General features: G+C 36.8%; 1 protein-coding gene across 2 annotated transcripts in view; it reads left to right on the forward strand.

Annotated features, from left to right (window-relative positions):
- Nucleotides 1-8,879, forward strand: part of NLN (neurolysin (metallopeptidase M3 family)) — a 30,557-nt gene extending 21,678 nt beyond the window's left edge. For both annotated transcript variants that reach the window (XM_010012130.1, XM_010012129.1), the window contains exons 9-13: nt 103-304; nt 2,907-3,093; nt 4,402-4,530; nt 5,009-5,145; nt 8,523-8,879. In XM_010012130.1, the coding sequence (XP_010010432.1) occupies nt 103-304; nt 2,907-3,093; nt 4,402-4,530; nt 5,009-5,145; nt 8,523-8,657 (790 nt within the window). In that variant the 3' untranslated portion in view covers nt 8,658-8,879. The remainder of the gene's footprint in view (nt 1-102; nt 305-2,906; nt 3,094-4,401; nt 4,531-5,008; nt 5,146-8,522) is intronic.
- Nucleotides 8,880-25,574: the final 16,695 nt, after the last annotated feature.

The raw sequence follows: 25,574 nt of genomic DNA on the forward strand, positions 1-25,574 counted from the left end.
AAAGAGACACTGACTGATTGTCCCTGTTCTTGAATGGGCTTCACCATTTTTGTGAGCAGGCTTGTGGTTTGAAGATAGTGTCTGATATGCTTTCTTATACAGAGAGGGAAAGTATGGGCATGCAGCATGCTTCGGTCTCCAACCCGGCTGTCTTCTCTCTGATGGCAGCAGAATGATGTCTGTAGCTGCTCTGGTAACCAACTTCACAAAACCAGCATCAGATCGCCCGTCATTGCTGCGACATGATGAAGTAAAGACTTATTTCCATGAATTTGGTCATGTAATGCATCAGATATGTGCACAGGTTAGTGATGCTTCTATGCCAGTATAAGACTTCTCCACTGTCTCAAAGAAAGACCTAAATCTGTTTTGGTGGTTTCTAATTTTAGTGAAGTACATATGCAGTTTTTTGGTTATTTCTCAAAGTAGTAGGTTGAGGGAGTTTTTTGTTGAGCTTAAGTTTTAGTTAAAACTACAGCAATGTTACACCTTCTTATGAAAAACATTTTCATAGGAACATATACTTTTGCATTTGCACCAGGCAGGTACCTGTGACAAATGAACCGATCCATGTGTAACATAAAGAAGGTGCTCAGTGGTTGCTTCTGTTACAGCTGACAGAGGGCTTTTTATCATCTCTAGTAGCATGCTAGATATTAGAAGCAAAAAAAGGATCTAGGAATGCAAACGATTTGGCAATCCAGGTCACCTCCAGCATTTTGGCATTTAGTACTCTTGAGAGCTATCACTCTTGACATTAAAAGCATTAAAAGTCAGGGTTCTTCTCAGAGTGACCAGAAAGAACTGAAGCAGTCTGCAGATTTTGCACCAAGATGTCAATAAAGATGCAAAATTGCTGATTTTTCTTTTTTTTTTTTGTACGTGTGAAATTGATTCTACCATATGATAAATTTCTTATTGGCCTAATGAAGATTTTATGTTTCAGAGAAGGACAAGCCTCAGTATTCTTTCACCAAAAAATTTTAATGATTATCTACAATTCCAGATTTGTGTAGCGCTGCTTTCATCTTCTTTTAAACAAGTACCAAATGACTGAGTCAGAGAAATATGACAAGCATTAGATTTGTATTCTTTACCTTGATCCTAGAGACTAGGACTGCAGAATAAAGAAACAAAGTCATAGAAACCCATATATTACATTCAGAATTAAACAAATAATGTTCAAGGAAACTTCAAAACAAGTAGTTAGAGTTGCTTAGATGTTTTTGCATCATGTTGAAGATTAAAGTATAATGTTTATTTGATAATCTTCATCCTAAAATGGGTGTTTCTGAGCTCAAAAATTAAGAAATAAAACCTGTTCTTTCTTTTAAATTACCTAGAGGATGTTTATAAATGTGACACATTCAGCATTGGTACAAAATTGACCACAAAACAACATTTTGATAACCAGTGAGGATGTGCCTGGGTATTGCAGAACCCCTTCTGGGCAGCCCAAGCCAACAATTCCGATGCTTATGTACTTCACTTGCTGTGGAATTGCACACAGGTCAGGGAGGCCTACTTTCCAGTTGTTTTTCCCTCTGCTGATGTGGTTTCTGTGTGCAAAGCTACTGTGCTTACTGCTGTTTTATTTTATGTAAGTTGTTATTTGCACACCTGCAAATAACTCAATAGTTCCACATAAGAAAATCCTGTCTTCTGGGGTTTGTGTGTGCAAAGCCCTATCTTGTTTCATATTATGATTTTTTTAAGCATATTGAAACTTGACATTTAAAGGGTATGTGTGGTTTGGACTGGGTGGGGATATGTGAGCTGCTGGTAAAGGTCAGCTTGTGGGTACTGAAATTCCTTTTAATCTACTGGGGGTCTGCTGGAAAGTGATGTATCAGGGCAGGGAAGAGATCTGTTTATGCTGATGGGAAGGAGAGTTATTGAGGTACCTTGAACCAAATGTCTTAATTTTTTTTTATTTTTTTTTTTGTTAGCATGGTGTGTTTGTGTATTGGTAAATAAGGATATCTGGAGGCCAACAAACTCTTGCACTCTTCTTGCCTTTTGCTTTAGTCACTTTTATCACCATTTCTTCTCAGCTGATGCTTCCTAGCTTTCCTTCATAGCTTTTCTTCAGCAAGTACAATAAGAGGGGCTAGCCTGTTACAACTATGGATTTGAGTAACTCACAAGCGCAAATGAAGGCAAATGTTTTTCTCCTTTTCTGCTGTTCTTCTGAAGACATGAAAAGAAGACATAAGCATGCGAAACAATTGTCAGTTCAATCAGTTTAATAATATGTCCTGTGTTATACCTTTTTTTATTCCCCTGCAAAAAATTAAGTTCAAAAGCCAGTACTCCTGTGGGACGTGTGTTCCTCAGCAGAGGATGGAATGTAATAATATCTACAGCTCTTAGAAAGAGCATTTGGGAAACTAAGAATTCTCTTTTTCTTTTAGCACTTGAAATGTTTTGTTAGAATGTTGATGAAGAGGGAAGAACAATAAAATTGGATTGGCAAGAGCAGGTAGACTTACTAGAGTACAAGTGTGGAGTCAGACCAAATAATGCCTGTTGACAGATGAACAACTGTCTTTTAGAAGTGACTGTTTCTTTTTAGAAATATTTTGGGTTTGAAATACATTTTAATGAAGATTTTTAACTGTACAAAACTTTTCTTCAGAATTAGTAAGGGGGGGAGGGGCTATTTAAACATGAAGTTGTTGATAGTAAAGTGAAAAATAAAAAGCTCCAACGTGCTTGGCTTTCAGAAGGAAGATTCTTCTGTCAGTGATAGAGTGTCAGATTTGGAGACCTTTCATGGATAAAGTCACTAGGATTCGTGTATTTCAGGCCATCTATTGACACTGAAATTTTGGCATCTGAAAATTTATATTCTGCTAGAAATCATGACTTCTATTTTTATTTAATATAATGGCTTTTCCTTTCAGACTGATTTTGCCAGATTTAGTGGAACTAATGTGGAAACAGATTTTGTAGAGGTACCTTCACAAATGTTTGAGAACTGGGTATGGGAAAAAGAACCGCTACAGCAGATGTCAAGACATTACAAAGATGAGAGCCACGTTGAAGACATTCTTCTTGCAAAACTTGCTGCCTCTAGATTGGCTAATACAGGTATCTCTTGGCTCTTTCTCCCCACAGAATACGCATAAAAATATACCATCTAAAACACTAGTGAGAAATTAAAGACAAACATAACAAGCCCATTACATTTCTTCTGTGTGTACACTTATCACTGTCTGGGTTTATTTGCTTGGGTTCTCCATTAATAAAGGCTATGATGGCAGATGCCACAGTTTGCAGGAACAGTAGCAGTTCTGTTTTTCCAGGCTACCCACAGGACTAAAATAGCTTTGCATTCCTCTCCATGTGACTTTTTTACCTGCAAACTTTGCTCATTTAAAATTGGGAAGAGGGGAGGGAAAATCCCTGTTTCTGTTACTTGTCTTTTTTTCTGGTACCCCAGGGCAGGCACTGTGAATACAGTATCAGATTTTCTACATCTGTTGTCCACATTTGTTTTGCATGTGACACTTCACAAACACCAAAGTTGTTTGCAAATTTACTGAATATACATGGCAGATCCAGGACAGAAGTGTTGTAGCACTGCATTGTTCAAGCAGCCTCGTAAGTTCTCAGCCCAGAACCTTGAGTCTGTGTTCTCTACCTTCCCAATAGACACACTGCTTTCCCAAAATAAGGTCCCAGTTCTTTTCTCCTTCCACATTTTGTACCCATTTATATGTATCTCCAAACCAAGATGGTAATCTCATGTCATTACCTATCATCTCATTGTTATTCTGGCACTCTCACCCCTCTGTCCTCATAATCAGGACTCCCCATTATCATAGTCTTACCCATTTATGGTACAATTTGTCATTAAGCCGCTGCAGTTTATTCCAGAACACCTCCCTATGCTGAACAAGAAGTCCTTATCCTTGTGGCTTGTACAGGCAGTGTAGCTGCATAAGCATTTTTGTCTGAGTAAAGGTTCCTATCTCATAGCTTCTTCCAAAAAGCCTACAGCAGCTGCAGCAGCAGTTCTTGCTGTTCTTCTGCCTTAGGGTAGATACTACCATCTGTGCAAGCCTGAATGAAATGGTATACTGGAAGTGAAGACATCTGAAAACATAATTTTAAATACTGAACTTTTCTATTTAAATATCTGCTTTATTTTGGTTTTGATCTGTAAGGAAAATAACATTTGAAAAGATGAAGCTTATAAAGACAATTTTTCCATGAAAAATATGCCTCTCAACTTTTTGTGACTGAACCAATTCAAATGGAAATGACATAATTCCATATTTTTCCACGGTTAAAATTCTAATAATTTAGGATGCATGTTGAGATCTTTGAATAAGAGGTGCTAAAGCAACTCCAGCTGCTTTGATGCTAGTTAATTAAATGTTCTTACCCAATTAGGCCTTTTAACCCTCCGTCAGATTGTTTTGAGCAAAGTTGACCAGGCTCTGCACACAAAGCCATCTGTTGATCCAGCAGATGAATATGCTAAATACTGTATGGAGATTCTAGGAATTCCTGCCACCCCAGGTATGTCAGTGTGAAGCTTTCATAGAGCATGTCCAAATGGGTTGATTAAACTTGTCTTTATTTCCCAATAATGCTTGGCATACAAAAAGAACAGAGTTGTTGTTTATAAAAGAACCTACTTTATGAAGCTGAAATAATTACTTTGAAACCTGGGGTGATCTTAATGATCTCTACTGAAGGAAGCTTAGGGTAAATATAAAACTTTACCATTGGAGGTTGTAATATAGAGTGACATGATGTGAATACTACTTCAGATGTTCTGTCACATCTGTGTTGGATGTGCAACTAGCCTAAAATGGGAAATTGAATTTTACAATATGGCTAATACTTTGAGGCATACTCAGACCCTGTATGTTAGAAGTTTCAAAATAGTTGATATAAATTTGTTATTAATAAACTCTTAAAGTTGAAGTACTATTTACGTCAAAGAAAGAAATGCATTTGATTTGAATAAATTACTGTTAATCTACTTTTCAAGGAACAAACATGCCAGCTACTTTTGGACATCTGGCAGGTGGTTATGATGGTCAGTACTATGGATACCTATGGAGTGAAGTGTTTTCCATGGACATTTTTTACAGCTGCTTTAAGCAAGAAGGAATAATGAATCCAAAGGTAAGTGGTGAATACTTTTTAGTAAAAACTTTTGTTGGCGGTTTCTCTCTGAAATCATGCTTATTGCAACCATGATCCATAGGTATAACATCTCAAGTACTTCTTCTGTACCTGTCAAGTTCATATAAAAAAAAAAAGTGTATAAATAACTTAATTACTTTAGAAAATTACTTTAGAAAATAACCACAAAATTTCCAAGAGCACTTGGATTTAAAATAATTCTTACATAGTCATACGTTTAATATTACGGCACTTTTAAGACATTGTGACACATTGACTAATACCTTCCTCTTCAATTTTAGACTAAAAAACCCCTATATTCCTGCACTGCAGGAGTAGATGCATATTCTTCTGTTGTGAAAGTTGTATAATAGCTCTGTTTCCATTAATAGTACCTCAAGTGTGTGGTACTTTTATGTAGTTACTATTTAGAATATATTTTGAATAATAAAATAGAATTTATTTTAACCTTTCCCTTTCACAGCATAGCATAACTTATATTAATTTTCTTCTTTAGTTCTTCTTGTAAGTGGCTTTTTAAGTTCAAATGATTCACAGGTTCTAGATTTACTGGGCTTTTTTTTCCCCTGTGCAGTTGTCCAGCCTATTCTGCCTCCAGCAGAAATAAAGGTTAGCTAGTGATGTGGTTAGTAGTCCTGCCAGTTCTGGCAACCTTTCTTATTTTTCCGAGATCATAGTAGTAGACTTGTGAGTTGAGATGCTGCAGTTCTGTCAGGGGAAAAGAACTTCTGATTTTGCTGGTCCTCTTATCTGTCTTCTGGACTCAGCAGCCAGCACTTCCCTTGAGTAAACGTGTGTAAGGCAAGTGAAGAAGAAAATAGGAAGTGCTTGACTTTCCTGTTTCTCTCATGGAATTTGCCCTTATTCCTCCCTTTCCTTGTAACAGCAACCAGAACTTCTAGAACTGTCCTTCCCTCTAGAGGGTGGAGAAAATAAACAAGATAAGACTTTACGAAGAGAGGAGTCTGAAGTAGAAACAGGATCGGGGCTAGAAAACTGAGGCATTGGTTAGGCCTATAAAACTGAAAAAGGGCTTTAATAAGAAAAGCGGCAAACTGAATAGTTTGAGAGGAGGAGTGATGAAAGGTTTGGAGGTCAAGACTGATTCTGAAATTCCAGGGATTCATGACAGGTCCGTGTGAGAATAAGCATACCTCTCATTTAGTGGGAATGTTGATACTTCTAAATAAGAGCAGGAGAGAAGAAATGGCAAGTTAAGTGAGAGAATAAATTAACTTTTCAGTAAAATCCTGTTCATCTTAAAAATGTCATCTGGGGGGAGGTATCAGACTTGCTGGGATTTTTTAGCTGTTAGCAGTTGGAAGAGATGGGTAAGGGTGCTGGTGCCAAACCTGTGGGACTTTGTGTCAGTTCTCAGTTCTGACACACGAACACCTCTCCAGTGTCATCACAGACATTTTTTTTTAATGTTAGCTATACTTCCTACTCTCAAAATTCTTTTACGGGTAACGGTATAGTCTAAACCCTAAACTAAAATTTGGCAGAGTTGCGCTGAGACTTTCACTTCTGAGTGGTGAAAGTGCCTTTTATTCTATTTTTGCTGGGAATTTTTGTTTTCTTTCTCTGTGTGTGGGAGGCTTTGAGATAAATTAGTTATGCTAGGAATTAATACTTACTATGGTTCAGCTAAAAGGCAACTAGTGCTTCTTTTAATGTGAAGCCTGCTATCCAGGTTAAGTAGTAAGGTAGAAAAATGGTTGTGAGTGTGTGTGTCACTGTCTAGCATATGTGTGTGCACAAACACTTCGCTTGAATGCTGATACAACTTCAGAGCTAACACTGTGGAGATTTTCCCTTTCCCTTCTGAGCAATGCTGTTTACTCAAATTGGTTCTCTTTCAACTTGTTTTCCTCATTCGCATTCTACTTAAGTGTAGTAGAGTTCCACGGGATGGGACAATCTTTTATAAACAAATATTAGGTACCAATATGATTTTTGTAGTTACTCATATTTCATTATGTCTGGAGTTAGACTACTCTTCAAAACAGCAGGAAAGGAAATGGTTATGGTGTTATGACTAGGGCTTTTAGAAATTTGGCTTACCTCTTCCTGTTAAAATAACACCTCTCTTCCTGTTTTGAGCAGCAGTTAGAGAAACTAGTTTCAGAGACTGTATCTATAAAAATTCTTCAGCAAACACTTTATTGGTTGTCTCATTTCTTAATTCTTGCATGTTATCTGAAATTACTTCTGCTCTCCCTAGAACTGAGTAATGGTCTAGCTCTGGAGAGACCACAGCAAAGACTCAAGTATACTAAAATAACACTTTTAAACTATAAGAAACTGTGTCTTCATTTGCTCCTGATGTTCAGGAAACTAACACAAATAATGAAGTATGAGCAATGCTTCAGTGAAATTTCAGGGGAGGTTCTGTTTTGGTTTGGGGTTTGGTTTGTTGGTTTTTTTTCATTTTAGGTTTTTTTCCACTTGTAATTCAGACATTGCAATTGGTAATGCAATTAAGTCATGGAAGTCTATCAGTTAAAAAGACCTATGCTTGTTTTTGCAGTACAGCTATCAGGAAGTGGTCTGCTCCTGTAACCTCATAGCTTTGACATATGGGGAAGTATATATGTGTTTATACACTGACTAAAAGGAAAGATGTTTTCTTCTTTATTATCAGAAGCATCTGGGACATCTGCATGCAAAATAGTGTTTTCTCATGTCTTAGAAGCTCAGAATTCTCTAGATATCTTCTTTAAATTATGACATCTTTTCAAGGAAGTCCTCATTACTTACTGTTGTCTCAGAAGCTTGGTTCATTCTTTTTAAAGGAATCCATTCCTTCTGAAGTAATATTTCTTCCTGCAAATGAAACCTGAGTTAAGTTTCTGTTACTTTACAATACTATAATAGGAGAGTTAGATGTGTTTGTACATATAATGTATACCATATGTGCATATGTGCTATATCTGTCTATGAACTATCATCCTGTCCTCCAAACAGAGATTAAAGAAAGAGAAATCTTCAGTTAAGAGAGGATGGACATTAGGTTCCTTTTTCCTGCCAGTCAGTCATGGGGATAATCCATACCTGAAGACTGTGAAGATTGTGTGTGCATTATGCTTTATAGCATGTCTTCTAGACAGGTTGTGATTGTAGCTTCCAAAACAGTGTAAAACCACCAAAAAAATTATTTCTTCAAGAACAAGTTAAATTTCTGCTCTCTTGGGTTCTTCAGCAGATCTAAATTATACTTGTGTGTATCCTGATTTGATATTATGAAAATCTGAAGAAGGGAAGGTTATGAGTAGATTTTTAAATACACAACAAATACAGAAAAGAGGCAGTTCGCAAGGTGAGAAATAGTAATGTTCTGCTTTACCTTTTATTAGGCTGGGATGAAATACAGAAACTTCATTTTGAAGCCTGGAGGATCTTTGGATGGGATGGATATACTACAAAATTTCTTGGAGCGTAAACCAAGCCAGAGAGCTTTCCTATTGAGTAAGGGATTGTCTGTTCAGTAAAATTATGGTTCCTTTGTAATGGCATGTAAGTATGAAATGAACTTGAGATGTCAGTGTATTTCACATCTTAACTGTGTATCACTCTAGGGGAATTGGGTCACTTTTTGATTTTTTTTTTAATTGTATAAATAAAAATGTGGGGATTTATTAAATTGCATAGGACTACAAAATTCAACACAGCAGCGAATAAATTCTGAGATATGCAGAAGCTGAAGAATTTGGATGGCAATTTTTTTGAATTGTTATGAAATAATATTAATCAGTATGGGGAGCTGATGCCATGTTTCTCTTTTAATAGATGCACTTAAACTGTCCTGTGAATTAATTTTAAAACTGGAGGGGATAAAAAAAGCACACCACCAGCAATAAAAGAAAAAAATTCATTCTTATTCTGTGTTCTTCAGTAGTATTTATTGCTCATCAGTGTCTTTGATGGAGAGGAAGTATGTTTGATTTCATCATGGTTTGGGTTCAGTGTAGCTTCCTGACAAATTTCAAGACTGAGAATTTGCCCCAGACAGCTCTATAGCAGAAATATTTGTGTGATACTTTTAAACTTCATTCTGATGCACATTCACATCTATAATTTATAAACTTACACAGAATTACTACAAAGGAAAAAAAAACCCCTACCATTTGAACTACCATTTTCTTCCCTTCATTATGTAAAAAAAGCCAAAATCTATGACATTGGCAGTTGATGCTCACAAAGCAGGTCTTTGTTTTCCAAGTTACATCAGCACCAGCACTGAAAAGTTATACTTGAGAAATATACTTGAGCAGTTGGTTTGTGAAGTATTTTGAGATAAATGTAAGTAAGGAAGGGAAGATGATGTCCCTGGTGGGAGCACAAAAAGTCAATCAAAGTTTTTCTTATTCCTTTTCGGTGTGGCATGCAAAGGTGCTACAGAAAAGCTTCATAGATTTAATGGTTTCAGCTATGGAAGTGTCAAAGTAATCAAGGAATTATTTTACAGGGATTTTTTGCAAGATCAGGAAAAATGAGTCTTAAAAGCCAACTCCACACCATCCAAATAAAACTGCTAATCCAAGTGCACTTTTCTTGTCTTTAGACATCATACCTTACTTTCGTTTTGGTATTACAACACATATATTAACAAACTTTAATTTTGGTTACCAGTTAAAATATTTTAGACATTTGAACCATAGCTGTAAACATGGTTGGTATTTTTATTTGTTCAACTGCTATGTAAGAAAATGTGACTGGTCAACTTAACAGACTTCCTCTTTCTAGCAAAAGAAAACTGAAAGCATTCACTTTGGGTCACATCTATGTGTTTGAGGGAGAAAAACCCCACAATTGTGAAAGTTCAGTTGAAACTTTTATTTCTGTGTGATTTTCTTTGAAGCATTAAACTGGGTGAAAAAAGGAGCTGAATTAAGTCCTGACAAATTTTCCACTTCAGAAACTGTTTTTGAACCACACTAGTTATGGATGTAAGGATACATAAATATTTATAGCCAAGACATATTGAGTATGTAGTCTTACCAAACCTCATGGTTAAGTCAATTTTATCACTTGTCAGTTAGAGTTTTAGATCCCAGTTCTGTTGGATTATTAGAAGTCAATACATGAAAATCACACGTATGTGAACATCCTGAATGATACTCAGAGCAGCTATGAAGAAAAGCTGAGGAAACTGATGGAGGAAAGATTAAACCTAAAACCTGTGAATTTTGTCTGGATTCATTTCCCTTACATCCTGACTAGATGTGCAAGTATTTCGTTTTCGTTCTTGTGATTCTATCTTACAAATGTTTTTTTTTTCCTTTCACACTGTAATGATAGCTCAGATGAATTAAGATGTTGTAGAAAATATAGTAAGTGATATTCTTTCAAAAATGAATCTGCAAATCTAAGCAATAGAACCTGTATTAAGAAGCAAAATGCAGTTTATATTTTATTGCTGATAGGCAGATTTCCACATGAGGGAGACCTTACTCTGCATAAACGAGCAGCATCAGATCAAGGTAGATAATAGCAAATGTAGCAATTATAAACAAAAATAAAATGATGATAAAAACTTACGTTATGATTTGAAAGTTAGATTTAGGATAGTACTAATGCTAATGATGATAATTTGACTTATTTCTTTTCCTGTTCTTTAGAGTGTATGTGTTCTATGGTATATAGTAACTAAGATACTGAAGTGCAGGAGAATGTCTGCTATTACATGCATGTGAAAATGCCTGTATGATTGTACACTTAATGTACATCAGCTGGATACCCATGTGTGTAGGGAGGAGAAAAACCTAAACTACATTGTGACCAGACATGAAAGTGCTATGTCCCAAAGAATATGATTTTTTGTAATTTGTTTTTGTAGAAACCAGTTCGCTCAGTCTGTAGCAGGCAATAATTAAAGCATATCATCTTATAGCTAAAACTGCACTTCGACACAGAAGACTAACGGATATGTTCTGAAGTGCTTCTGAAACATCTTAATGTGGTAACATTTTATATTGGCTTCATGGACCTTTCTGAATCAAATAGGGGTTGGACTAGATGATCTTTAAAGCTCCCTTCCAACCCAACCATTCTAGGATTCTGTGAAATTCATGTTCACATTCTTATTGTAAAGACCTGATCTTGGAATGGAAAATATAACCTGGAGAAAGACATCTTTTCTGGTTTTGGAACTCTCCATCATGGGCATGAAACTTTGTCTGAATAGGAAACAACTTATTCTGACACTATTCCAAAGCTGTGACGTGAAGCCCCCCAAAAGACAGGGAATACTTCTTTTGCTTTGGAAACATAAGTTAATTGCCTTGACACTACACAGAAACTATTACATGTATTCAAATGTGCCAAGAGGTAGGTATTTGGCAAAACCCAGCCTATTCTAGAGTTGCTAGACCCATGCTTTCACTGAATTAAATTTCAAAACAGTTAAAGTCTGTGTTTATTCCAAACCAACTTTAAGTATTCACTGTAATAAAAAAGTAACCTGTAAACTTAGTCTGTAACAACCAACTACCTTTTCAAGTTAGTAATATATCTTTATAGAATTTCATTATATTTAGGATTTTTTCCTTTGTCAAAAATTCAAATTGGTCTTTGGTTGCTTCACAACAAAAGCTTCAACTGAAAGGGAAAGGGTAAAATGAGAGACAAGAGAAAGTGGTGGTAATCATTCAGGAAGTGGATAATAGGGTTTCTCATTCTGTTCCTTCACTGCAACAAGTATACTGGTTTGGTCATGCAATTGGGTCACAAGATGGCAAGGTGATGGCCTCAGCAGCCTCTTCCAGCATATAGGCTGTTTCTGGATTGCTTGCAAGTCATGTGGTCAAACCTAAATGGCAAAAGCAGTCTGAAGAAAAAGTTTAAACTTTATTCACTGAATAAAGTTGTTATGCTGACATAATAAAGAGAGCTTTAAGACATCAGGAGTTAATGTCTGTAGAGATAGGTGGAGTATTGACTGTCATTGAGCTTCTAATACTACTACACTTGGTGTTCCTATTGTTCTCTATGTTATTAATATAATAACATTGCAGAAAAAAGCTTCCTCATTTTAAATCAGTAATCAGGGTCAGTCAACTGCTGACCTTGTTTGACTAAGAACTTTGTTAAACCCTGTTTTAATAGATGATGAGGCAGCAACAAATTCTAGTGGCTGTAGTCATTTGGTTGGGAGAAGTAACATTACTGCAACAAGAAGTGAATCACAAGGTCAAGATCTCAGCTTCCTCTTTGAAACATGAAACAATTTCTAAATGCCTTCAGAGGTAGTGTGAGTACTTGGGTTAAATGGAGAGTCCTGGAGGGGTTTTCCAAAATTGAAGAGCTGGTTGCATGGTGAGTGGTTACTGACTGGGATTAGAGAGGCTAGACATCAGGAGGTTAAGTGCTAGCACAAGTCAGAGGAAAAGGAACGAAAGCAATAGATGGAAAGATGAAGTTGGAGAACAGTTTTTTGACAATAGCTGTACAAGGGTTGGAGTGGATGTCAGATGCAGATAGCAGGAAAAATGCGATAACTTAATGCATACTGATTTATGAAAGGCTACTAAAGGTTTTTCATTGTTTTTTGAATTAGAAATAAGACATGCTTGTCTATGAATAGATTTCTTACCTTCTTATTTGCCTGCGAAATAATACGAGATTATACACCAGCTTGTTGCTTGAATACTTGTGCTTCTTCCTGACATCTGGAGATTAATTTTTGTTTTACTACTATTTTCTTCATGATTGTATTTTAAGCAGTGGTTTCCCATGGTGGAAGAAAAAAAGTGCAATGTTATGGGGGAAGTCCAGTTTGTGGGGCCTATGCTGGAAATCCTGTATAGCTGATCATCATTAGCCATTGCAAAAAGTGTAGATGATACAAAAGACTTGGTACCAAACAACAATCAATCTATTTTAGACCTACTTAGGATAACTAAAGACAAATTAAGTAAATGAACTGGAAGTTAGTGGTTGCCTAGAAACCAATAATCATGACCTGATTTTGTTTAGTATTGATTAACAGAGGATAGACTCAACCTATACTTGCTCACACTATAGTCCTAATGAATTAAAAAGGCTAAATATATCAGTGCTAAGAGAACCAATGAGTAAAATTATTGGAAGAAAATTGTGAATGTGAAGTGATACATCTTTAAAATTCAATTGGCCAAAATCCCATGATTTTGCAACTTAAAATTACTGAGAACAGTTCTGACTAAGAACCAATCTGTTCACCAGTAAACCCAGCAATTAAAAATAAACAAAACAGATGTGAAGGGTCAGGGTAGGAAATAGTTATAAGTTGAGGAATTTTAAAGTTAAAAACTATAAAGAAGACTAAGACTGTCACAGAAAAAAAAGCATGGATGAGAGAACTGTAGCCAGTAAAAGGTATAACTTAATGTATTAAGAACCAATAAATCTCATTTGTGTTACAGACCCTTTGGTAGATAGAAATGCTAATACTGCAAGTTGCAAAAAAGGCAATTTTTAATTACTGTTTCTCTTCTGCATTTTAAAAGAAGCAGCGTGATGTAATCAAATCATATGAGAACAGTGAGGTACTTTCCAGTCCATTATTAAGTGAGGAAGATATTAAGCAATACTTACTAAATATAAATGTTTTTACATGAGTAGGATTGAATAACTTGCACTCTAGAAACCTGCAACAACTGGTGGTGGGGGATTTTTTCCCAGTGCTGTTGGTCTTGGGATAACAGCTATATGCCGTTATACTGGAACAGTACTAGTAAGATCCACTGTTCAAAAAGAGAAAGGTGACTATTGGTCACATAGCTTGAAATCTATCTTCAGCAAAACAGTGGGAAAGAATAAATGTGGCTCTATTGATGGAGAATGAAACAGTGAGTGTAATTTATATAGTGCAAGTGGTTTTGTGAAAAACAAGTTTTGTTAAACAAGCCTGATGTCACCATCTATGGACATTACAAGCCCAATGAAGGTAATTGTAGAGAGATTTATGTAAGGGCTATTTGACTTCATCCTGTATATTTTTACTGGAAATAACAGTATATGGTCTCAACAGAGAATATGTAAAATGGAGTAAGAACAGCTAACTGTTCTTGAGGAGTACTTATTCGTGTAGAATTGAACAGGGTACAGTGATCTAAGTGCTTGGGGATCAGTAAAGGCCAGTCATATAAAATCACTGGTGGTAGAATTTGCAAGCAAATTACCAGAAAAAGCAGTCAAACAAGATTCTTTGGATTGTTTGAAACCTTTGGGCATTAAGCCTAAAAATTTCTCTAGCATTGGCAAAGTAACATGTAACATGACTGTGGTAACTAAAAATGTAGATAAAAACTACAGCTTGGTGTGCTGTATTCTAGAAGGTACTGACTTCTTAAAGTATCTAGAGGCTGGTTACAGTAATCAGTTCAGTCTGAATTGTTACGGGACTGTAGTGAAAATGGTTAAGCAATCTCATGGTGGATGAGTACAAGAATATTGCATATGAGCAGGTTACTGATGCTATTTCTGTATACCGTAGCAGTAAAATGGGCACAGCAATTGCATATGATTTTGGTGTCCTTATTTTTAACTGGGGTTAATAGGACTTGTTATTTCAAATAAACACAGGTGGTTTTGTATGTAGAACAGTTAAACTGTGGAACTCCTTACCAAGCATATTGTAGAGATGATAGGTTTACAAGGGTTCAAAATAAGATTCAGCAAGTTCCAGTCTTAGAAGAGAAGCCAGTGGAAGGTATAAAAACACATAAAATCCTTTTCCTCCTCAGGAATTACCTGAAACATGGAGAGTGGAGATCAGGGTAACATTGAAGGAAATATATATGGTGGTCCTATTCATATTTCTTTTAGGCATCTGCTTTTAGCCACTCCTGGACTTGGGATATTGTATCAGATCAACCTGCTGTTTGATCCAGTGTAGAAACTGGAGAAAAAGCAGAAGATTGCTGCCACAGAGCTTACCTAAGAGCTGGAGAACTTTCAAAGAAAGACTTCTTAAATCTTTATCTTGTCAGCTGAGCAAAAAAAGAAAAAGATTCTGTGATGACTTAATCATAGTCTCTAAGAATTGCCATCACATATTAAAGTCTCTTTAGTCTTTAGTATGAGAATGTCAGGAGGAAGCTGAGGCCAGTAATTTCAAACAGAAAAGAAAAGCATTTTTAAGAGTGAGGGAGTCTACCTATTGGGCCAAACTGCTCACAAAATGGGTAGAATTGTCAGTTCTTAGTGTCTTCAAATCAAGACAAGTGAAAACTCTCCTGGGAGGTATGCTTTCAACAAAAACATTAGAGTTCATTCAGAGCAACTGAAGTGAAATAGAATGGCTGGTGATACACAAATCAGATTGTTTTCATGGGTCTTTTTCCCTTTAAAACTTTCCATTAAAAAATTCCATAAACCTTATCTTAGCAAAAAAGTTTGTTGCATGTTTATGCAGGGCAGAGGTGTAAAACTACCCAGTATAATTCACTGCCAAAGACTTCTTGCCTTATAAACCACTAATGGAAAGCAAAAGCAAATGGAGAAGGTACTTTTAAATTAAGCAAACATTTTAACCTGAAATAGCTTTCTTTAACTGCAAAATTGTGAGATTTATAAGCTTTTATAAGAACACTGAGTAGACAGATGTTTTTCTATGTGGCAGAGAGTAGACATATCCTTTCATTTCTGGTTAAAGAAGGCAGTATTTTTCTCTGTGGAAAATTAGAAACTGAGTAGTATTCCCCAGTTATTGTTACAAATAGGATTTTTAACTAGACAAAGTTAATTACTTTTTCTTCATTGAGTTGTCCTCTTTGGATTTCCAGATTTCAGTAAGGCTTTAACAGATGACATGTTTTTGCAGACCTAATACTTTCTGAGTAGACTCACTGTCATGCCAGAAACTTACCCTCTCCTCCTTCCTTTCCTTCTCCTATCCATTAAAGTATTGCAGTCCTTAGGAATTTAGTCAACCTGTTAGCTGAGATGTATGCTTTAAATCTGGGAGAAGCACTTAGCAAAGAACTCAGCAATTTGTATTTCTCCTTATTCTTTCATTAAATTCTTCATTTGCTAAGAACCAGTCGAGGCTCAACATCCCCGGTAAGTTTCAACCAAAATCAGTAAAAAAAAAAATAAATTGTGCCTTGAGAGGATACACTGAGAAGAATGCATTTGAGTAATCCTTACAGTTTTTTAGAAGTGTAGTTTTGTATTTCAAGCCTAGTCAAGAAGTAAGTAAATTTTATCCTACTGAAACTTCAGAATTAAGACCCATGGAGATTAAAGGCTTTAAATCAGCTATCTGTAAAATATTCATGAATATAGTGCAATTAAACTTACTAGCATTAATAGCATTTGCCCCTTAGAGTGAAATTTTATTTTTATACAAGTAAGCTTGCATTCTCTACAGCAAAGGAAAATCATCAGAAGTTTCATTTTTAGCAATCTTTTTGTACCATCTGCTATCCTGTGTGATGAGTTCTGAGTAAAGCTGAGCCTGTGTGCCATGAAGACAAAAAGAGAAGAGGTCTTCTTAAATGATCTGTTCAGCCTGAATAGAAAGATAACGTGATGTCTGGGCTGGAATGCAGTGGATCAGGTTTTTCAGGAGAAAAATTAAGGGGGTGGGGGGTGGGGGGTGATACTCTTGCCAAACATAAACATGGTGTACAGGATAAGCTTTCTGTGGTGAAGGAATGACTTGTTACTAAAGTGGTTGTTCCACCAGAGATGTGTTACAGGAAAATTCAGAACCCCTTGTGAGATAGGATCTGTGAAGGAAGAAAAAAAAAAACAAACCAAACAACCAAAACCCATCATCAGTCTTTACAAAAAACTAATAGTTATGACAGAGAGAACTGGGTAATGAATTCCAAGACATGATCTCAGAAAGAGACCTTCATTACAGGGAAAGTTTTACCTGCACACCAGACAAAAATCTAGTCAGTTTAGTCACGTAACTGTGTCTCATGGACTTTCTCCTGGACAGAAGCAGATACAGTATAAAACATCCATAGGTTTCAAGGCAAAAAAAAAGTCAGTCTTCAGTGGAAAATCCCACCCAGGTTCTAAAGCCTGGGACAGGGGCTGGCCATTGTAAATTTGGCCACTATAAATTCTCAAATGTTAACATCTGCCCAGGCTGGAAAGTCAAGAGCTACGTTTTCTGTATCATGTACTACCTTAAGCATCTTGAAATCAGAAGATGCCTAACAAGGATCCAAGAGAGAGATCAGTTCTGCTGCAAAGGGGTGCCATTTCTTGTTGGTGCCCAAAGGTAGTAGGGTCCACCGATCTTGAAAGTGTGACAGAGTATCTTGTGTTTTCAAATTTTTTTGCTTTGGACATTCCACACCCAAAGTGGAGACTGAGACTGAGTATCTCAGATAAATAGAGGAAAAAGAGACCATTCAAGCCTCTTTAAGTGCTTATGGGGCTGGAGAAGCATGGGAGAGTGGGAATCCTACTTGCCGGATACACATACTTGATTAATATGGGCTCAGTTCTGTAACGTAGTACATTGTCTGGGAAGCTGCACAGGTGTGACTTCTTATGCCACTGTAGAATGGTTTGCCAAATAAATTCCTAATATGTATATTAGAGTAGCAGTCATTTAGTTACCAACAAAGTTCATAAAATACTAAAAATGGCTATTGAAACATTTTTATTATTATTGCTGACCCACATCTGTGCCAAAAATACGCCTCATGATTACTTCCTCATGGTAACAAAGACATTTCAGTGGCTGATAAATTTTTCCTGTTATTTAATTATGTACAGCATTAGTTAAATGGGAAGTCACATCAAAGGTGTAAAGATATTGCTGACTTCATTAAAAAGAAGGCAGTTTTATGAAGAAGCATTGTGATAAGGCAGAATTTAACATAAATATCAAGGATAATAAATTTAGGCAGCAGCAGAATTATAATTTTCAGAAGCAAAATTTTAGATGTAAGAAAATAGATCTCTTAGTTGTTTCAAACGTTAAGTATCTTACTCAGTATTTTATCCCAGAGCTTGGAATCTAATTGGTATGATGATACCTAATTTTGAGGTATTACACATTTTATATTCGCTTTTTATCTTCTGATTTATGCTAGTTACCTTCAGAAGGAGAAATTTTGGCTGAGGAAGGTTCTTCATATAAAACAAATACTGACTTTATTTGTATAACATTGCAGTATGTCATACAAATAAAAATCAACAAGATGTCTAAGAAAATAACAGAGACAAAATTTACTTTTATAGACTTAATGGAAAATAATTGCCTTAGTTTAAAAGAAAGTACTACAGTATCATTTTATTCTTGATGTTTAATGAGATTTGGCTACTGCATAGTTTTGCCAGTAATAGGGTAGTATTATGAGTTCAGGCTAGTGAATTCTGAAATGGTTCTGCCAGTGTTTGAAAACTTCCTGTACATGACTTGCGAATTGATACCTCAGTTTAAGCAACAGCACACCTTTGAATAATATATGATTCTTTCGATTTGTCTTTAATACATCTAAAAAGTCTTCAAAATAGAGAGTAGTTTAAAGGAACATTTCTGAATCCACTTTTAATCAGATTGTCATTAGAGAACCTTAATCTTCTTAAGTTGCAAATACAGGTTGAACGTGAAGGTTACAAGTCCCACACATCTTTTCAGAAGTACTGGCTATGTCTTATCTTCCAGTACAGTTAAGCCTGTGTTGTGGCTACTTCCACCTTGAAATGTTTTGTTTATAAGTACTGTGTTCATTCTGTTTGCAAAAAAGGAGGAAGTTAATCTAAATAACCACTTTTTTCCCCAAGTCCAAAGCATAGCTTTTATGTATGTAACCAGTATTTATTAACAGCATTTTATGGCAACAATTTTACATGTTAAAACAGAGAACCCAAGCTTAGTTATTTGAGTGGAGTTGATTTTCAGACAATGAAGAGCTACTGAGCTCAATGAGAGCCATACAACAGAGTGCTGACAAGTCAAACTGTAGTAACTTGCCTAACATCCAAGAAGTTTTATGCTCCTCTTACTGACCATTTTTTGTCTAAAGCATTTTACAGAATGGATAGCAAGGTTAAGAATATCCTTCTCTATGAGACCTAGTAAAGGTGAGTATTTTGGCAACTGTTAAACAACAAGTCTCTCAAATTTGAAAATGTAACCGGGGGCAGGGGGGGAAGAGGAATAATATTCACCAGAAAAATAAAAGGTAATCTGATATGACTGCAGGAGATGTGAATATGAACAGGGAGATAGCAATGTGATGATAAAATTTCTCTTCAATGGAAGTACTGTATAGCGATAACTTTTCACCAGAAAACACAAATGTAAATGCATCATTATATACAGAAAAATATAAAAGTAAGTGTCAATATTTAGTATCTATTATAAGAAGAGGCATATAAAGTACTGAGTAATTTCATATGTGGGAAGCAGCAATATTTCAGATTCTTTCATGCTCACTAGTACAATTTCAGTAACCAAAATGCCCAAAAGGAATTGCTGTGAGAAGAATGATCTACTCTGCATTCTCTCTGCCTGATTCAACACGCGCACCAACATGTGTTCAAGTCTAACCCTACTTTGAGAGCACTCGAGCAAATGCTCTGCTGATTAAAAAGCCTAAAACATTAAGCCTAGTAATTCATTGCTTTTGGCACTGAATTTTCCTGTAACAAAGAAGCTGATGAGCTTGGGTGAAGAGAGTTGGAGCCCTTGAAGCTGAGCATTACAGACACTAGCGCTATTAGTTTCACACATCTTAGGTGTTTGTGCTGTTCTTGCTGGTGAGGGACTAGATCATCAGATTTTGTTAAAAAAAAGGAAGTCTCAGACATGGAGAGAAATAATACCTCTTTGAAATACGTTTCACAAGGTCGCAATGATTAAGTTACACAAGGAAACACATGGCACAAGGTACATCTTGGTTTTGATTGTATATGCACAGTCCACTGAACATAAAGGAAATAATGAGGTACTATCTAGAGAAGCTTTTCTACAACACTGATTTATGTGCAGCAATTTACTGTAGCTCCAATCTACAGTTTGTGTCTTAGATTTAAGATCTAGAAAATTGTTCAGCTGATTCCGTTGCAGATTGTTCCTTCCGTGTTTGCATCAGGGAGCTCCCCCCCACTTCCTTATCTCCTGCCAGAAAACCAGTCACTGAGGGCACATGAGGGACAAGCTGCACTTCCACAGTTCTGCTGCTATGTCTAGCTGTAGTCTGGATGGGTTAGCAGCTGTTACTATGTTCTGCTCAAATTCAGCCCTGTGGTTGTGGCCTGAAGGGAACTCTTGCATGGGATGAAATGGCCTATTTGCAGTTGAGCCTACTCTAAGCCATAGGAGATTGAAGCATTTCAAGGAATTTCAGAGATTGTTAGGTATATAACTGCAACAGTCTACTGAGCAAGTTTTTAGGGAGCTGCATATTCTTAGAGTTATATATCCTGGGTAAACGTGTGACTTCATGGCAACACCGAACAGGACATGTCAAAACAAAATTTTTCTGTGCCAAGTTTCAAATCTTACACTAAACCATAGATATCAAATCGTTTTAATTATTGATTAACATTTGATAACATTAATTATTGATACACATTTAATAATATGTGTAATACCTTGCTTTGATTTCAGAAGCAGCCAAAATAATTCAGCTGAAATTTTCCTCACCAAAAGCAGCCTGGGAAGTATATTCAGCATGGAAAGTTCCAGCTCAAACAGTTATAGTTTGGCAAATTTAAAAGCAATTGAAAACAGGTTATTATAATAGGAAGTGTTGAGCAACCTAAATTGCAGGCAGGTCTACAAGCCCAAACTATAATTTACCACATGGAGAAAGTAAATTGTTAAGATGTCAAGTTATAAAATTAGGTGGAGAGTTTCCTGGTATGGTTTGTCAGAGTTGGTGCTAGTTAAAGTGGTTTACTATTTTTAATGTTGCTACATATGTATTTTGAACTCTGGATTTCAATAATATCATTTTTTCCCCCCAACATTTGTCTCTTCGGATATTTTTGTATCATTTAGGTCAGTGTAGGGCTTGTTGAAAAATTCCCTAAGAGTTTTCACTGAAATGTTAGTGGAGAAAATTACTAATTTTTTTTAGATTAGATGCTTACAGAAATATTCCTTTCCACAAAAAACATTATTTTTATAGAATGGTTAGGTTTACTGTTAAGTTTTACTCTAACGTGTAAGATGTGTTTTGAGATGGCTAAAATATATGGAAATGAATCTTCAGCAGGGATTCACTGATACAGGTCTGCTAAATGTCAGTGGAGTTAAGTGAGCTGTCTAGTCAGCTTGCATTAACAGATTAAATGAACTGTGAGGATCATCAAATATTTACATGTCTGCTAAGGTAGCCTTCTTGTTAACTTTAAAATGGGGAAATACTGTGTTTTGTGTAAGGGATACGTTTACTTCAGCAGTCATAATATTCAACTGATACTAGACCTGAAATCTCATACTGTGGAAAAGCTGTAAAACAAAAGCTTGAAAGACGTAGAGATGCTCTGTCTCAGCTAAGGAAACTATCAAGGCAGTTACTTCAAACAGTGGTACGCTCAAAGATTGAATGAAGAAGTTAGAACTATCTTCCAGAAGTTAACCCACAAGACAAGACATCAAAGCCAGCATTGGCAGTTATGGGTGAGAACAGCTATTGACGAGGATTCTGCTGCTGCAAGTAAAATGGGCTAGATACCCATGTGGCTTCTCCTCTTTTGTGTAATGCTTGGAGATGTGTATAAAAGGGTGGCAGGCTGACAGATACAAATGTAGATGTCACAGACTAAGAAAGGAGCCAAGGACAGGAAAGCAACTTGCCAGATGACAACAGTGTGTGCTTCATTGGAAGATGTGTTGAAACTGAAAGTGGGATGACACTTGAATGGATAGTAATTATAGGAGTAAACAGGCAGGTGACTGTAATCTTCAGAGTTAATACTTCCTTGATAGTAAAATCTGGTATCATGATGTTTTAACTTTCAAAAGTGGAAGCACACTATCACCAGGAGTATGAACCTCCTGTATGAGTATGAATCTCATGTAAATGAGATGTTGGTAAGATAACTGTATAAGTAAGAAAAGGATTTAAATAAAGAGATTGAGCTTAAAAAATGTTTATTGCTGTGAGAGGATGGAGGAAGGGAATTCAACCTATTAAAACATGTGTTTTGTTTCTAGATACATAGTAAGATCTTTAATCTTATTTACCCAGGTGTGATGTAATATATCAGAACATTTTCACCAGTTGTTCCAGGGACACTGAACCATAACAGCTCTGGATTGTCCATTGTGTTGAAAGGAAGGTAGAAATTGTTCTGTTCCTGCTGCCAAAAATCTTGCTGACATTTTATTGATGGAACTTGTGGTGCTGAACAAGATTGCCATGCCAAGTGGTCTGCTGCAGGAAGGCATATACCCTCACTGAGTTGTTTCTTAGAATGGTTTCCCAAGTTGGTCACAGCAAATTAAAAATAAATTAATTCTGAAATCTGTGGTCTCTTCTTGTTTGGGTTCCCTTAGTCAGTTTGTACCTCATTTGCGTTTGTCTGATAAATGCGCATTTCAAATTTCTTTTTCAGCTCTTCCTATTTCAAAGGTTAGATAATTATACTGCTAATTAAACCAAAATAAGGCCTTCATATGCTTCACCTAGTGCATGGAATCTTGAATTTTCAAGTACATAAACCAAGCTCCATGGTTTAGTTGCCCAGTTTTGCATTATAGGGAGATACATAGTTTAATGGTATCTTTTTATAAATCAGATTTAGGTTGACCTGTCATTTGGGACTGTGTTTCAGTACCACCAGTGTAATTGCTATATAGATCATTTACCCTCATTTCAGAGAGACAGCCTAAGATTATGAATAGTTAAATTTCTGTATTGTCTTTGCATTAGTTCTTCCAGAAGTATCACTGAAACTATGATTCTACCATGCTTCAAAAGCATGGAGATGTTAATAAGCAGCAATTATGAAAGATTGCTGTTAGCTTCTCACAATGTAAATATTTCTTCATGATGCTGACATGTGAGTGCCTGTAAGAGACAACTGCGCTATACTGCTTTCCAGCATGCACACAAAGATCTGCCAGGTATATCTGAAAAAAACCAGCTCACTTTTCCCTGCAAGCAACGGTAACAGCCTTTCAGTCTGTCATGCTGTGTGCATACATTTGTGCTATGAATTGAGAAATGGCTCTTGCGGAGTTCTTCCCGTTCATTTGGCTGAACTGAACAATGCTTTGGCAGGGGCGGGGTGGGTCAGCATGTACCGGAGGCATGTTCCTGCTTCCATTTTAGTCAATAGGAATTTTACCACGGAAATAGAGGCTGGATAATGTCTTCTTATATGAAAAATTTCAGTCCAAGTAAGTAATTGCTTCTCCTATAGTTAAGAAAGCAGCTCATAAAGATGCTGCGTATCAGCAGAGACTTATAAATACAAGCTTTAATAATACGCAAGGCAGACATGCAAATCTGTACGTTTTTGCAAATCTGCATGAGAACATTTTAAGTTGTGAGCTCAGACATCTCCTAACCTTCAGACATCTCTATCGCAAGCACAACTTCACACAAAGACTGACTGGAGAGAGCACAATGCTATTGCTACTGCACTTCCCAGTGTCCTAAATGGCATGTTTAAAGGCAGTTTGGGCAATCCTGCAGCACTGTGCCATGGAGTCTGTCCTGACACAGGCAAAGATCCCATAGGGAAAAGAAGAAAGGAGGCGGTCATGTAATTGAAGACTATATCATAAAGCACAGTCACCAGTGGGTGTAATTATGGTTGAACATAATTATGCACCTCTTAACCTTACGTACCTTAATTATAGCACCTCCTTACTCTTTTGAATGCTTGTCTTGGAACTGGGTCTGGTGTAGCCCTGCTGGCCTACAAAACACACCATGGTTGTATTAGCCATGACCTTCTTACTGCTAAAGACAGTTACTTGGTTAATGCAAGCGTGGCTGGGTTTTCTCTGTGTGTTTAACTCTTTTAAGCTAGTAAGCGAAGAAATTTGGCAGTAGTCTTTGAAGAAAGTAAAGCTGTTACAGAGGGCTTTGGCTGTCTGGTTTTTCTGGGGAATGAGAGCTGTTCACGAGGTCTCAGGGTAGCAGTGAGGGAGCTCGGGAATCTTGGAAGCTTCTCAGAGCATCTGGAGCAGACAGCGTCATTTTGGAAGTTGTCCAGGCTGTGCTGGAGCAATGCACGGCTCCCAGAAGCCACGGTACCTCCTGCCAGAGCCACGGCACAGCAGTTCCCTCCAGCACTCTCCAGCCTGGGTCATCTTCACCACTCTTGCCCCTGCCTACCTTCCTGTGTGGGATCACACTCTCCCCCCACCATCTTCTCTGAAACGAGCCATGACAACATGTGTGTCTTTCACGTGCGCAGATGTCTCATGGGTTATTGGAAGGAAGCTGTCCAGCCAGTTAGGTCTGTGTCGTCATGGTGAAAGCAGAGAAGTGTTCCACCCACAGTGATGTTCTGCCCTTAATGGAAGAACTTAGCCTAACCCTCACACTTATTTGAAAACACTTAAGAGTGGTAGGCAGGGAGACAGACTATGACAAATGCATCTGGATGATATAATCTTTCATCTCAACTGTATTTTGATGAAGAATAACAGCAACTTTGGATTCAGTGTCTTTAAGAAAAATTCCTGCACTGAATAAGTAAGAGAAAATTGTTTACCATCTTAAAGGGTCCTGAAAATCCGGATGCATGAGAAACAGCTGTACAACAATACATAACTTAAAGCAGAAATCCCCAGCATTAAGCTAAAAAGTGAAAGATCACCTAGTGCTATTGAATCTTGCTACTTTTTGATACAGGTGGGAGGTACAAAGAAGCTTTATTTCCTCTGCTGTGCAGTCACTAGCCTGTGTGACAGCACTTAAGTAACAAGATGCTCCAAAGGGAGCAGGTTGTGTAGAAATGGACATGCTAGTGAGTGGAACTTGCACAAAAGACATCCCCAGGGACACATCTTCATTTCAGATGGCTCTGTCTGGAACTTGGACCTGCAGCCCAGCCTGACAGAATAGTATGAGATGAACAGAGGTAATTGGCATTATTTTATTTTTTTTTTTAATTACGATATGTGTTTAGAGATTGTTAAAACCCACTAGTAAACCAGGAAATCTGCAAAATATTACCTACTATCTTGCCCTAATTTTTTTCTTCCGAGCATTCATCAGTTTCTTCTAAAGGCACATCTCTTTCTGCAAAATAACCATAGCCAAAACCTTTCAGGCTGTATGCAGCCAGATGTTAATGTTAGAAGCAGTAATAACTATGCAAGCAGTCACTTCACTGGTCACTGAAGGTGAGTTCTGTATTCAACCTGAATACAAGCAGGCTGTTGTGCTTTTAGCAAAGAACTGTGAAATTACATATCAAATGTAACCAAAACTCCCTTCTGACTCCCCTATAGGTAAAAGAGATGTTCCTGGGAATAA

The sequence above is a fragment of the Nestor notabilis genome, unplaced genomic scaffold (genome assembly GCF_000696875.1).
Source record: "Nestor notabilis isolate BGI_N333 unplaced genomic scaffold, ASM69687v1 scaffold15103, whole genome shotgun sequence".
Lineage (NCBI taxonomy): Eukaryota > Metazoa > Chordata > Aves > Psittaciformes > Psittacidae > Nestor > Nestor notabilis.